The sequence below is a fragment of the Symphalangus syndactylus genome, chromosome 5, assembly GCF_028878055.3.
Source record: "Symphalangus syndactylus isolate Jambi chromosome 5, NHGRI_mSymSyn1-v2.1_pri, whole genome shotgun sequence".
In the NCBI taxonomy this organism is placed as follows: Eukaryota; Metazoa; Chordata; class Mammalia; order Primates; family Hylobatidae; genus Symphalangus; species Symphalangus syndactylus.
The window spans coordinates 65,352,535-65,366,552 of NC_072427.2; the positions used below are offsets into that span (position 1 = coordinate 65,352,535).

The 14,018-nt window shown below is 51.3% G+C and overlaps 1 protein-coding gene across 10 annotated transcripts in view; it reads left to right on the forward strand.

The window, feature by feature from the left end:
* The window catches only part of IVD (isovaleryl-CoA dehydrogenase), a 31,763-nt gene extending 18,627 nt beyond the window's left edge, over positions 1–13,136 (forward strand). For 2 of the 10 annotated variants that reach the window (XM_063639143.1, XM_063639147.1), the window contains one exon: positions 12,613–13,136. In XM_063639143.1, the coding sequence (XP_063495213.1) occupies positions 12,613–12,722 (110 nt within the window). In that variant the 3' untranslated portion in view covers positions 12,723–13,136. The other 8 variants (XR_010120752.1, XR_010120751.1, XM_063639145.1 and 5 more) reach the window with 8 other exon arrangements.
* Positions 13,137–14,018: the final 882 nt, after the last annotated feature.

Here is a 14,018-nt window from a genome sequence, read left to right on the forward strand (position 1 = left end):
CTCTGTCACCCATGCTGGAGTACAGTGGCACAATCTCAGCTGACTGCAACCTCCGCCTCCCGGGTTCTAGCGATTCTTCTGCCTCAGCCTCCCGAGTAGCTGGGACTACAGGTGCACACCACCATGCCCAGCTAATTTTTGTATTTTTAGTAGAGACAGGGTTTCACCATGTTGGCCAAGCTGGTCTCAAACTCTTGACCTCATGATCCACCCGCCTCAGCCTCCCAAAGTGCTGGAATTCCAGGCATGAGCCACCACGCCCAGCCCAAGGATAGTTCTTTAAAGTGCGTACATTTGATTTGAGAACTTATGCCCATACTTTTTTCACTTCCTCGGGCCAGCCCTGTCCACGGGCCAGTGTTTGGGAGCCCTGAAATCAGGTGGTGCAGAGCCCCATTCACATTCCTGGCTGTCCCCAACCCCTGCCCACACTTGGTACCCAGAGCCTACAGCCACTCTAATGCAGAGTGGGAGCTCTCCTCTCCCTGTGTGCACCACTTGGTTACTCTTGCAGGGGGCCATTCCAGAATTCGGCCTCTCTCCCTCACCCACCACCCACCCACTGTCAGAGGCTAGCCTGGTATCTCTTAAATACTTCTTGGATCTTAACATCCTGCCAACTTGCCTCCCTTCTTCCAGGCCATGCCCCTCAACCCTTCCTCTACGCTGAACCAGTGAACTATCAAGCTCCCCGCAAATTCTTCAGTGGCTCCCAGCACCTATAAGATCTGAGGCTGGCCGGGCGCGGTGGCTCACGCTTGTAATCCCAGCACTTTGGGAGGCCGAGGCAGGCGGATCACGAGGTCAGGAGATCGAGACCACAGTGAAACCCCGTCTCTACTAAAAATACAAAAAATTAGCCAGGCGAGGTGGCAAGCGCCTGTAGTCCCAGCTACTCGGAGAGGCTGAGGCAGGAGAATGGCGTGAACCCAGGAGGCAGAGCTTGCAGTGAGCCGAGATCATGCCACTGCACTCCAGCCTGGGCGACAGAGCAAGACTCCGTCTCAAAAAAAAAAAAAAAAAGATCTAAGGCTTGGCAAGGCAAATATGACTCTAACCCCCCTGGGCCTTCCCCTTCTGCTGCTTCCCTCCTTCCCCGCTGAATGTTCGTGTTCTTGTTGCAAGGAGTCCTCACTGCCGTGTTTCTCACCCCTGTGCCTTTGGTCTGGGGCGGCTCTGGAAGTCCTTCCAGCCCTTCAACCTTTCTCTTGCTTCCCCATCTCTAAAGCCTCAGGCCAGGGCCTGCCTCCTTCAGGAAGACCTCTCTTCTCCAACCTTCCCTCAGTCCTCTGTCTCCATCTCATCCATCCTGGATGAGTTCCCTTCCTCCTTCTGCCTGGGCATATCTGCACTGATGGGCTTGCCACACAGTTGTTTATTCCAGTTTCCCCAGCATTAGGCAGGCTATGAATCTGAGAGCTAGGACTGTGATTTGACTGTCTTTACATGATCACCATCCAGCACGGTTCCTGGCATGTAATAGGTGCACAACAAATGTTTATTGAAAGAGTAGATGAGTAGTCACATGACACTTAGCTCACATTTTGCTGGTATGCTGTTATTTGTGTCTATGGTCCTCTCTGAGCATACTGTAAGATCTTTACGGTCAAAGACCCTCTCTCACTTATCTGAACTCTCCCAGTAGCACCCGGGGCTCACAGTAAGTGCTCAGTGGCTATGTTCATGCTGAATGAGTGAAATGACAGGTGGGCCAGAGCCCTGGCCTAATCCCAGCATTGGCAGAAACAGCAGAGCCAGCCGGCTTTGCCTGGCCCTGTTTTCTCCAGGCCTTCCCACCCTGGAGTGGCCAGAGCCCAGCCACAGAAGGGAGGCCCTCACCCCCATACTCCTCTGACCCACTCAGAGACAGAAGGAAGCTGTGCTAAAAGACCCTGACCCTCCTCTGCTAGCTGAGGATGAGAATGGGAGCTGGAAGGGGAAAGGGGCAGAGCAGAGCCACACGGCCTTTGTGTTCTTGTGTGAAATGCATGGTATATATGGGGGAGTACATACATGCACATGTGCAGTGTGAAAAATAACAAAACAAACTCCTGTGTACCCAACACGTAGGTCAATGAAGACAGTATTCCAAGCCCATGTGCCCCTCCTTGACATATTCTCCCCAGGGGAGCCACCATCCTGAATTTGGTGATAATCCTCCCCTTACGTTTCTCAATGGCTTCCTGCCTTTGTATAGATCCCTGAACAATATTGTTTAGTTGCCTGATTTCAAACTTTCTATAGCTGGACTCATACTATATATATATGTATATATTCTTCCATGTCTTGCTTTTTGGCTCATAATTGTATAGTTTTTGTTTTCTTGTTTTCTTGGTTTTTTTGTTTGTTTGTTTTTCATTTTGTTTTGAAACAGGGTCTCACTCTGTTCATGATCACAGCTCACTATAGCCTCAACCTTCTGGGCTCAAGCCATCTTCCTGCCTGGGCCTCCTAGGTAAGGTAACTGGGATTACAGGGGTTTGCCATAAAGCTCAGCTAATTTTTTTGTATTTTTTGTAGAGACGGGGTTTCATCATGTCACCTAGGCTGGTCTCAGACTCCTGGGCTTAAGGGATCTGCCTGCCTCAGCCTCCCAAAGTGGCCTCCATGCTCAGCACTTTTAAATTTTTTATTGTTTTTGAGACAGGGCCTCACTTTGTCACCCAGGCTGGAGTGTAGTGGCGCAGTCATGACTAACTGCAGCCTTGACCTCCCGGGCTCAAGTGATTCTCCCACTTCAGCCTCTTCAGTGGCTGGGATTACAGGCCCAGTCCGGCTATTTTTTTTTCTTTATTTTCTTAAATGTTTACAGAGACAGGGTCTCACTATGTTGCCCAGCCTGGTCTCCTGAGCTCAAGCCATCCTCCTGCTTCAGCCTCCCAAAGTGCTGGGATTACAAGTGTGAGCCACGGTGCCCAGCCTCATTCATGTTAATGAGCAGGACTGTAATCTTTTCAATTTTTTTTCTTGTGTAGTATTCCATAATGTGGAAATACAACAATTTAATTGTCCATTCTACTGTCGATGGATATTTGGGCTGTTTCCAGTTTGGCGCTATTCTAAAACATTCCTGGCCAGATGCGGTGGTTTATACCTGTAATCCCAGCACTTTGGGAGGCCGAGGCGGGCGGATCACCTGAGGTCAGGAGTTCAAAACAAGCCTGGCCAACATGGTGAAACCCCGTCTCTACTAAAAATACAAAAATTAGCCAGGTGTGGTGGTGGATGCCTGTAATCCCAGCTACTCTAGAGGCTGAGGCACAAGAATAGCTAGAACCTGGGAGGCAGAGGTTGCAGTGAGCCGAGGTCGCACCATTGCACTCCAGCCTGGGCGACAGAGCGATACACTGTCTCAAAAAAAAAAAAAAAAAAAAAAACCATTCCTGTGGGTATCTTCTGATACAGATGTGCAAGTGTTCCTCAAGTCATAGTCCCAGGAATATAATTTATCTGTTGTAGGCTATGCACCTGATCAACCTTAGTAGATAATTCAAAACTGTTTCCCAAAGTAGTTGTGGGTCTGTTAGAATGATGCCACCAGAGGTGACTTGGGGCAAAAGTTGAATGCCAGCCCCAGGGCCAACCCCATGAGCTTATTTTCAGCAAGGGAGAGAAGTCAGATGGCAAAAGAGTGTGCATCTGTGCATCACTGCTTCCCCAGCCAGGCCCATAAACCACATGTTGAACAAACCTTTATAGGCAAGCTACTAAGACCCAGGCACTGGGCGACGGGCTGGGGAGACAATAATGATTTAACACAGACCAGCCTCAGAGAGCAACAATTACGTTTCCATTTACCCTGCCAGGCAGCTGGATGCTCCAGTTTTGCCCTGAAGACACGAGAGAGTAAGGGCCAGATAGATAAGTGGGAATTTTCTTGAAGAAAAAAAGGTATTCCAGGCCCAGGAATATCTCAGCACAGGCAGTACCTCCACTCCTCAAAGGTGGCCAGTGGATCAGTGGCAGAAGTACAGAGGGCTGCCCTTGCTGGCAGGAGAAGGAAGGAAGGAAGCAAGAAGATTAGGGCTACGCTCGCGCTGGCAGAGAGAGACACAGCTCCAGATCCAGATCCATTCAGACACAGCTTGTGCCTTGTGCCTGTCCAGGAGCAAACATGGGTGACCATGCACATGGACATGCATACCTCTGCACACACTTTCAGAGAGGCTGTCAGACATGTTGCAGGAGCAGAGGCAAGGAGCGTGAACACGCAGCTGCTTGTGGGAGATAAGCCCGGCGCTGGAGGCTGCCTGCCTGGCCTGCCTTGAGAGTCCCCTTGCACATCTGCCTGGGTTCCCAAGAGGCAACCTCTACAAAGACATGTGTTTTCAGGGCAACCTGCCCTCTCCCGCAAATTCTTTCTATTTACAGGAATAGAGTAGCAAAATCCCTTAGTTCATATTTGAGTCCTGTCTGATGCTGCCAGGCTGGCCAGGGCTGGGCATACAGTAGTTCTCTTTACTTGTTGAAGTAGAATAGTTAAATGAAATTTACTATAAGATAAATTAAGATAACTTTACTGTAAGATATATTAAGATTTAAAATAGGAGGAAAGAGGAACCTGAAATGAGAAAAGGGTAGTGAAGGAAGACTTGATGTCCTTCATAACTGGCCTGCATCCTGCCCAGCCCCTCCTTTCTTTCCAGAAGCCCACCAGTGGCCCAGAGTGGAAGGGTGGGAGTCAGACCAGTCCAAGGTTGCTAATTAAGACTGGACTGCCAGGCATGGTGGCTCATGCCTGTAATCCCAGCACTTTGGGAGGCTGAGGCGGGCAGATCAGCTGAGGTCAGGAGTTTGAGACCAGCCTGGCCAACATGGTGAAACCCCATCTTTACTAAAAATACAAAAATTGGCTGGGTGTGGTGGCACGTGCCTGTAATGCCAGCTACTCAGGAGGCTGAGGCAGGAGAATTGCTTGAAACTGGGAGACGGAGGTTGCAGTGAGCCGAGATTAGGCCACTGCACTCCAGCCTGGGTGACAGAGTGAGACTCTGTGTCAAAAAAAAAAAAAAAAAAAGACTGGACTGTTTGTGGGTTTTATATGACTGCTGCTTGAGACTGCTTGAGAGAGCTGAGATCTGCTCTCCCTTCCTAAGACTGCTTCCAAGGCCCAGAGCTGGCAGCAATTCAGAATCACTACCTAGATATTGAGATCCAGCCAGTTCTAGGTCCTCTTGTACCTCTTCCCAGCCCCTCCCTCCCAGGTACCCCTCGGCAAAGTATACCCTATGGTCCTTTGGGGCTGGAGAAGCAGGTGGTTGTGAAATAGGCTGGCCTTTGGGACCTCCCTCTCCCCTGGTACCCTCCCTCCCTGGGAGGCTGCTTGTCTCCAGAGTGAAGGAGCAAGTGGAGGCCCTCCGTAGTCTTCTCCTTCCACGGCCAGGCTGCCCGGGTGCTTGGAACCCGGCCACACACACCTGGGTGCCCCATTCACTGGCCCTCCAGGCTGTCAGAGACCTTTGTGCTGCAGTTTTTCTGCCCTCCCACCTGATCACCCACACCTCCAAGGGGGCTGCAACCTCCTGTTCGGGACTTCTGAGCCTGGAGAGAGGCTGTGGGGGGTGGGGCAAGAGCCCTGGAAGGGCCCCAGAATGTGGAGCCTGTTGCCAATAGGGGCAACAAGACAATCTCTCTGTAGGACTGACTGTGAGGCCTCCCCAAAGAAGGATCGGGCAGAGAAATGCAGGCTCCTCAGCCCTGCCTGGGACATCTGCAGCTGCCTCAGAGCTCACATTGTGTGGATCCCAACAGCGTTTCCCTCAGTAATGAGGACCCAGCCCGGTCCCAATTCTGCATTCCCCTCATCCCCAAGGCTGGAAACTCCCTATGGCCACTCCTGTGGGCTCAGCCATCTTATACTACAAGCTCCTCTAATAAGCCCCATCCCTCCGCCCAGCCTGCCCACTTACTAGGAACAGCCATACAACTCATTTCCCTGCTGCCCCGTGAAAACTTCATCTCTCTGTGCCTCAGAGCGTCTGCCAAGCCCCTGTGGCCCACCACTCCATCCCCTGCCAGTGGATGCTCTGGCATGGCCAGTGTCCTCACTCAGGCACCTGTCCCCCAGCTGGCACACCCCAGGATCAGCCCATTCGAGTGACCTGCCCCCACATCCACCAATGCCCTGCTCAGTTAAGAATTGGCATTTGCTGAGGGACCATTATGTCCCAGGGTGCCAGGGATTCAAAGACTAGTAACAGTATGGGGCCAAAAAAGTTTACGAGTTAGTTGGGGAGATAGACATAAAAACTATGAGACATCTCAATTACTCCAATTTTAACGTTACCCATTCTTTAAGACCCAGCATGAGCACTAACCCACCTACACACCCCCTGTCTCTGGTTTGCTGCCATATCCCCAGCACTTTGCACTTGGCTCAGTGGAGGCCCTCTCCCTCCAAATAAATACTTGCATAATGAATGCAAAGCAGGGGGCGGGGGCAGGCTGCAGGGAGGATAACTTCTTTCCTTCGCCCTCCACCAAGCTTATCTAGATGAAATCAGATTTAAATAAAACATCAAGGGCGGCCTTGGAGCCGGGAGGGCAGGAGTGGGCAGGGGGGAATCTCAAGGCTTCGCCTTGAACTAAATTCTTCCATCATTTTAGTGGCAGCTAAAAGAACAGAGTTCTGGGGCCGCAGCCCCTAGCTTCTTGGGGAAGCCATCTGGACTGCCGAAGCCAGAACTGTAACTTTTATGCCTCCAGATTTCAATGAGTCTGCCTTGTCAAACCCATAACCAATTGTTATCCAGTTGTTGAATGAATCAGGTCAGGAAATTTTATAGTAAAAATGTGTACAAGTCACAAAAAGTACAAATGTTGGTGATCACTCCTGAAAACAGGCAAACTGGGTCAGGATGAGTGTGTTTAAAGGTAGGGAGGCAGAGCCTGGCACGCAGTGTGGCTGCAAGAGGTAGTTTTCTAAGCTAATATGGAAGTCTAGCACTGTGGCCACCTGGCAGAGCAGTCAGGCTGCAGAGCCGCTGGGGCGCAGGCAAAGGCTTGATTTCTCTGCCATTCATTCATCACTGAGTAGCTGTTACTGAGAACCTATCATGTGCAGGTACCGTGTGGGCCATGGGGAAACAGTAGGACCCAGGGAGACGCAGATGTGGTTTTCACCCTAGCCTAGCCGGGGAGGCAGGTCTTAGCCAGGAATCACTGGCTTGCCAGGCTTGCTAGGAAGAGAGCATTGCAGGTTGTGGAGTGTGACTGAGCCCGAGAGATGAGATCAGAGAGCCTCCTGGCTGGGGCGGCAACAATAGTCAGTTCCAGATTTGGATCTTTATCCTGAGTGTAAGCAGGAGTCACGGAAGGGTTTAAGCAGGAGAGTGCTATGAGGCAGTCTATTTTGGAAAGATCCTCTGACTGAGAGCCCTCTGACTGGGGCAGAGTGGATGCGGGAGGCTGGGCTGTGGTTGGTCACAGAGGTGGGAGGAGATTCGAGGCTGGAGGCTCCAGTAAAAGACAGGCTGTGGTGATGGATTAGCTATGGGTGGCGGCTCAGGAGGGAGAGGGAGGTGCCAAGGATGAGTCCCAGGTTCTTGACTCTTAAAACTGCCAGTGCTTTTACCCCACAATGGAAACATTGCGAGAACACTGAGTTTGCTTGTAGTTGGAAGCTGGCTGAAGTGTATCTGATGTTCCTGAAAGACCATATTGATGTTTCAGTGTCAAAGAGAGTGCAGAAGGCAGGGAAAGGGTACTTTTGATAACGGCTTTGCCAAAGGAATATCTTTTTATAAAGAAATATGACAATCTACTTGCAACATTTTGCCCCCAATCTAACAGTGAGATGAATGTTGCTCACAGCAACTTCATATGTAAAATTCGAATGAGTTGCTAACAGACATTTGGAAAACATGAGTCGAGAATTGTTTGGGGAAGCTTATTTAGGAAGAAGTGATGGAGAAATCATTAAAAGTGACAAGGCTGGGATCTAAACCCTGGCTCCACTATTATTACGCTTTTTCTTTTTTTGTCTTTCTTTTTTCTTCCTTTTTGTGGAGAACGGGGTCTCGCTATATTGCCCAGACAGGTCTCGAACTCCTGGGCTCAAGCTATCCTCCCGCCTCTGCCTCCCTGAGACCTGGGATTACAGGTGTGAGCCACCACGCCCAGCCGGCTCCACTATTATTAATGTGACCCTGGGAAGTTATGGAACCTCTCTATGCCTCAGTTTTCTCATCAGTAAAATGAGAATAATAACATTATCTATTTCATAAGACTGGCTGGGGATTAAGAGTATGTGTAGGCCTGGCGCAGTGGCTCACGCCTGTAATCCCAGCACTTTGGGAGGCCGAGGCAGGTGGGTGGCGAGGTCAGGAGATCGAGACCAGCCTGGCTAACATGATGAAACCCCATCTCTACTAAACATACAAAAAATTAGCTGGGCACGGTGGCGGGTGCCTGTAGTCCCAGCTACTCGGGAGGCTGAGGCAGGAGAATGGCGTGAACTTGAAAGGTGGAGCTTGCAGTGAGCCGAGATCACGCCACCGCACTCCAGCCTGGGCTACAGAGCGAGACGCCATCTCAAAAAAAAAAAAAAAAAAAGAGTATGTGTAAAGAGCTTAACACAGTGCCTAACTCATGGAATCTCTCCAGGAACATTACCTATCATAGAATACACCCTGACAGAGGGAAGCAACGAAGAAGGCAATTGCTGATTTCCCATAATCCCTTTCAACAAAGAAGAGTTGTTGTCCATATAAGTAAGTGTAATTTTTATAAATGCCCTTATTAGATGTTTAAATATAGTATAATATTCACAAATCAAGGGGAAAAATTGTCAGGCCTCACATATCTCTTTTTTTTCTTTTTTCTTTTTTTTTTTTTTTTGAGATAGATTCTCACTCCATCACCCAGGTTGGAGTACAGTAGTTCGATCTTGGCTCACTGCAATCTCCACCCCCCAGGTTCAAGCGATTCTTATGCCTCAGCCTCCTGAGTAGCTGGAACTACAGATGCGTGTCACCACACCTGTAGAGACAGGGTTTTGCCACATTGGCCAGACTGGTCTTGAACTCCTGGCCTCAAGTGATCCGCCCACCTCGGCCTCCCAAAGTGCTGGAATTACAGGTGTGAGCCACTGTGCCTGGCCTATCATATCTAAGTCTTGATGTCACTTTTCCAGTTACTAATCATCTGGTCCAGTCTTGCTTAGGTCATACACTCTTTGATGTGCTCTTCAGTTTCTGAGGATCACGCCTCTGCTAGGTGGAGTAGCTTTCCTAGGTCAGAAGCAATGCTATCTGCATGGCCTCCCAAGTCTTCTTGGTGCCTGCACGGTGCAGAGCACAGATGGCACCGTGGTTGGTTAACACCATACTTGTGGCCCAGACTGTAGTCCCCCCAGAGGGTGTCTGCTGGAAAGGGCTGGTCCTGGCTCTTGCTGTGGGTTCACTGAGGTTAAGTGAAGATGGCAAAAGAACCACAGGTGATTCTCTCCTCTGCTCTGGGTTGTGCAAGACTAGAGAGGTCAGTGGCTGTGGCTGGGAGCCTGTAGGAGATGGAACTACCTCACCTTGAAGAATGTGATTAGGGATGCCACAGAGAATCTTTCCCGAAGAGGGAAATGGCTAGGGCCCTGGCCTTGGGAGGATGGAATGGAGAAGCCATGGGAAGAGGGGCTGGCCTCTCCTCCAAACCCGGCAAAGGGAGCCATCCTGCCTGGCCGAAGTCAGAGTGGGGCCCACTGCTGGGTGCACAGAATACAGCCACAGGCACTACATTGTCAGAGCACCAGATGGGAGACAAGGAGTACAAAACAGAGGTGGAAGACTGATTCCAGTATGGAAGCAGGGCAGGCTTCAGGCATGGCCAGATTTGGGCATGATGAAATAGATTCACAATTGCTAATGTTCTGGGGGCACTTGTGGCTACATCAGGTGCTATTCTAAGTACTTTATATGTTTTAAGAAGCTGTAGAGCCAGGACTGTACTCAGAAAGTCTGCATTCTTAACCACTACGCTATGTGAAATGTAGAAAGAAGAAAGCTTTTAGACATATAAAGGGTTAGACCTCTATTTTATATGTTAAATGCCATATAAAAAAAAAAAAGCAAAGGTTTTGGAGCCACTCCAAGCCTATGTGATCTTGGGCAGTTACTTAGATTCTCCAGGTCTCAGTTTCCTCATTTGTTTGTAAATTTGAGAGTACATTTACCTACCAGAGTTCTTGAAGGTTAAATAAAGAAACGTATGTTGAGTGCCTATTTATGCCTTCTGTAAGACACCTGCCCCCTCTGGACCTCCTGCCCACTTTGGAGGCTCTCAATACACTGCCCATTCCAGATCTGGATTTCCTCATCTTCCCAGGGGTCTGTACGTCTGGAATAAAGGAAACAACATAGTGGATGCACCCCTGGTCTTCCAGTCCACAGCGTTGGGAGTTCCTCAGGGGAGAAGTCATACTCCAAGTTGATATCTGAGCAGACAAGTGTTCTGGTAACAGTAAAGGAGGTGACCCTGGAAGCTGAGGTCCCAAGCAACGCAAACCTAGATCATCACAGAAATGTCATGTTTCTTGGAATAATTCTCCTCTCTCTGTGTATTTATCCATTCAGTTTCTATTTACCAATTGTTTACTATTCAGTTCACCAAGCATTATTAGGCAACAACTATTCGCCAGGTATCATGCCATGTTCTCAGGAGTCACCTAGAAGAGCCCACAAACTCTGGACCATGTTTAATTTCCCTTTTCGTCTCCAGCCTGGGTCCATGGATCTTGGAGTGTGCTCAGTAAACATCTGCTCCTGGGGCAATAATGAAGGTACTATTAGAGATTGGCATGAGAATGCAACAGGGCTCTCTGAGTAGGTTCAAGGGAACTAGACACTGCAAAGGCCTGCACCACGATACCCGTCCATGTCTCTGTGGCCACAATGCAGGGCAAGGATCACGCACCTGAAAACCTTCAGGGTTCAGGTCCCGTAAATGCCCCACATGGGCAAGGTGGGAGTATGGTAAACTGGAGCATGCCTACCCCATACAGACTGCATTTGCTACTTAGTACCAACCTATTGTTGCAAGTGAAAATGTGCGCCAAGGGTAGCAAATCTTCTGATTTTTTTCAAGAGAAACTGTAAACCTGGATTTTTATTTTCAATCTCCAAAAATTTCAGCATTGGCCCCTAATTTTAATCCTTTTTGAAAGCCCCATAGACAGTTAAATAGAACTTGTCTGCCTGCTTACTTTTGCTCAAAGGCTACTAGTTTGGGAGCCCTAAGTGTGCCTGTGAAAGGGGAGAGGTAGAGGGCTGTATGTCCTGGGGCCAGGTTATGAGGGACCTAGAATGCCATCCTTCCTTGGGGCCAGGACTGTGCTAGACACACAGGAAGCCATAAAGAGGATGTTAGGGCCGGGCGCGGTGGCTCACGCTTGTAATCCCAGCACTTTGGGAGGCCGAGGCGGGCGGATCACGAGGTCAGGAGATCGAGACCTGTTGAAACCTCGTCTCTAATAAAAATACAAAAAAATTAGCCGGGCGTGGTGGCGGGCGCCTGTAGTCCCAGCTACTCGGAGAGGCTGAGGCAGGAGAATGGCGTGAACCCGGGAGGCGGAGCTTGCAGTGAGCCGAGATCGCGCCACTGCACTCCAGCCTGGGCGACAGAGCGAGACTCCGTCTCAAAAAAAAAAAAAAAAAAAAAAAAAAAAAAAAAAAAAAAAGAGGATGTTAAAGCCATAGGCCTGCCCTGTAGGGGTTTATAATCTTATAAAGACTTATGGGCAAAGCAGCAGATGGTCAGGAATATGTGAGGAGGAGACAACTTGGAGTCCATAGAGTTCAGGGCAGCAGGGAGCAAGGTGGACTTGAGCTTCAGAACAGTTTCACCTGAGCTTCGGGAGACCTTTCCAGGAAGTCAGTCTTGGACTCTGAGGATAAGGATTCTGGAGGAGTCTGAGAGATCCATAAACAAATATGAATGGGCACGACCTATGCTTGAGACTCCAAAGAAAAGCCCCAGGGAATCTGCTTCCCGGTGTCATGGGAAGAGGCTCACAGGAAAGGGCAGGGCTATAGCCTGAGGCTTCACTGACACCCTCACACCCCTTCCTATTGAACCTGGCCATCCTTGGCCTCGGAAGTCCGGTGGGGTCAGCCTCTCCAAGCTTGCAGAAGTCACTGTTGGGGGCTTGGGCAAGTGGTATGGTTCCAGCTAGGGTATAAGCCGTGCCTGTGTGGCTCAGGCCAGGCATTAATGGCTCTAAGCCTCAATTTCCTAATTTGTGAAATGGCAATAGTAATTGCATATACCTACTGAGATTGGGGTGAGAATGAGAAACCAATATAGGATGTCGTTTGCCCCTGTTCCTATATGGTTTTTATGAGAAATGTGCACCGCCAGTTTGTCTCCAGTGGGGTGGGGGAAAAAGCACCTGGAGGGTGAAGCGAAGCTCGTCCCCATGTTTGTCTTTCTTGTTGCTGCTCCGGGAATGGCATGGATTCTGGGAGGGCTGCCTATCTTAGCGAGTGAGGGAGGAGATGGAGCATGGGGGTCTCTGCGTTTCTTCCCCAGGGAAAGAGATGGTAGAGCTCCTGGTTGGCGGCAGACAGCAGCGGCTGGGGTTGTGGACAGCGCTAAAAGAGGGCTCTCTTTCCCCCAGAGCAGACTCTTTCCGCCCAACACCCACCTGGGAGGCAGGGCGAGACCCAAGGTCAGACGTCCCTGGAGCAGGTGAGCACTGCGAGGGAACTGAGACGCAACATCCTCCTGCCTGAACTCACACCCCGCGTGCTGCTCCCCCAACTCGCCTCTCGGATCTCAGACCAGAAGCTCCTTTCCTCAAAATCCTTCTATGTTCTCCAACGCCTTTGGGACAGAGCTCTTTGGCAGGGTTTACAAAGCTGAGGTGGCCCTACCCACTTCTCCAGCCTCATCTGCTGCCTCACCCTTATACCACAGCTCTGCACCTTTGCTGAAACTGGTACTTGGCACTTGGGGTGTCCTCATCTTTCCCCTACCTATGGCAGCCTGCCCGAAGAGTGCCTGCTCCTTCAGGCTCCGCTCTCGCCTTAGCCCCTTCTCGGAACGTCCCCGCACCTCACCCCAGCCCCTTGCCAGGGGCAGACCCTGGCAGCCTTCCCTCCTCCTCAGCAGCCATTACGTGTTGCTGTCATAAAGTTATCACTGTTTTCCGTCTACTTGTCTCTCTAGCCCCAGCCCATCCCAGCCTCCGACTGCAGGCTCCTGGAGAGCAGGAAAGCCTGGCTCCCCGTGGTAACCCTAAGGCAGGCCCTCTGCCTGGGGCGTCCTGGCATCCCACGCGGGCCGGAGAGCCGGGCGGGGGCGCGACGAGGGGGCGCCCAGGCCGCGGGCTCGGAGCCGGGGTTGGGGGTGGGCGAGGGGAGTCCTTCGCCCTTGCGGCGGGCTCCTGCCCAAGCCAGCCCACCCGGCCCAGCTCCCGCTCCGGAGCCGTGCCCACCGGGCCAGGTGATCTCGAACCTTCTCTCTCTCACACCCCAACAACAAACAACCCTCCGCGCTCTCCCTCTGGAGAAAGGAGGTGGAGCCTGACCTCAGCCGGAGGCTGCCGCAGCTGCCGGGGTGAGGGCTTGGAGCACCAGCCCTTGGGGGAGTCTTTCCTCCAGGGAGTGGTAGGGGTGGGGGGCTTGGAGGGCTCCTGAGCGCCGGGGAACCTCTCCCCCCGGCAGCGTCGACCCTCCCCCAGCGAAGGGAGGAGGGGCAGAGGGGGGTGGCTTCAGTGAGTGCCCGCTTCCGACTCTGTCCCTCTCTCAGGCTGGAGTGCCCTCGGACACCTCCTCCCCCACTTACACCCACCCCCTCCTTGAACTCTGCAGTCCCAGAGGCAGGGCGAGACTAGGGACCAAGTGAGCCCAAGGGCTAAGATGCGACTCTGCGGGGCTCCCGGGAGCCGGGGGGGTGCCCATCCCCCACCACTTGACGGTAGTCGGGGGTGTGGGCGGGGTGAGAAGGACCCCGGGGACACTCCGATTAGGTCTGGAGAGAGCCTGAAATAGGGTGTAGTCCGCAGTTGTTGGGGCTGTGGAGGAGGC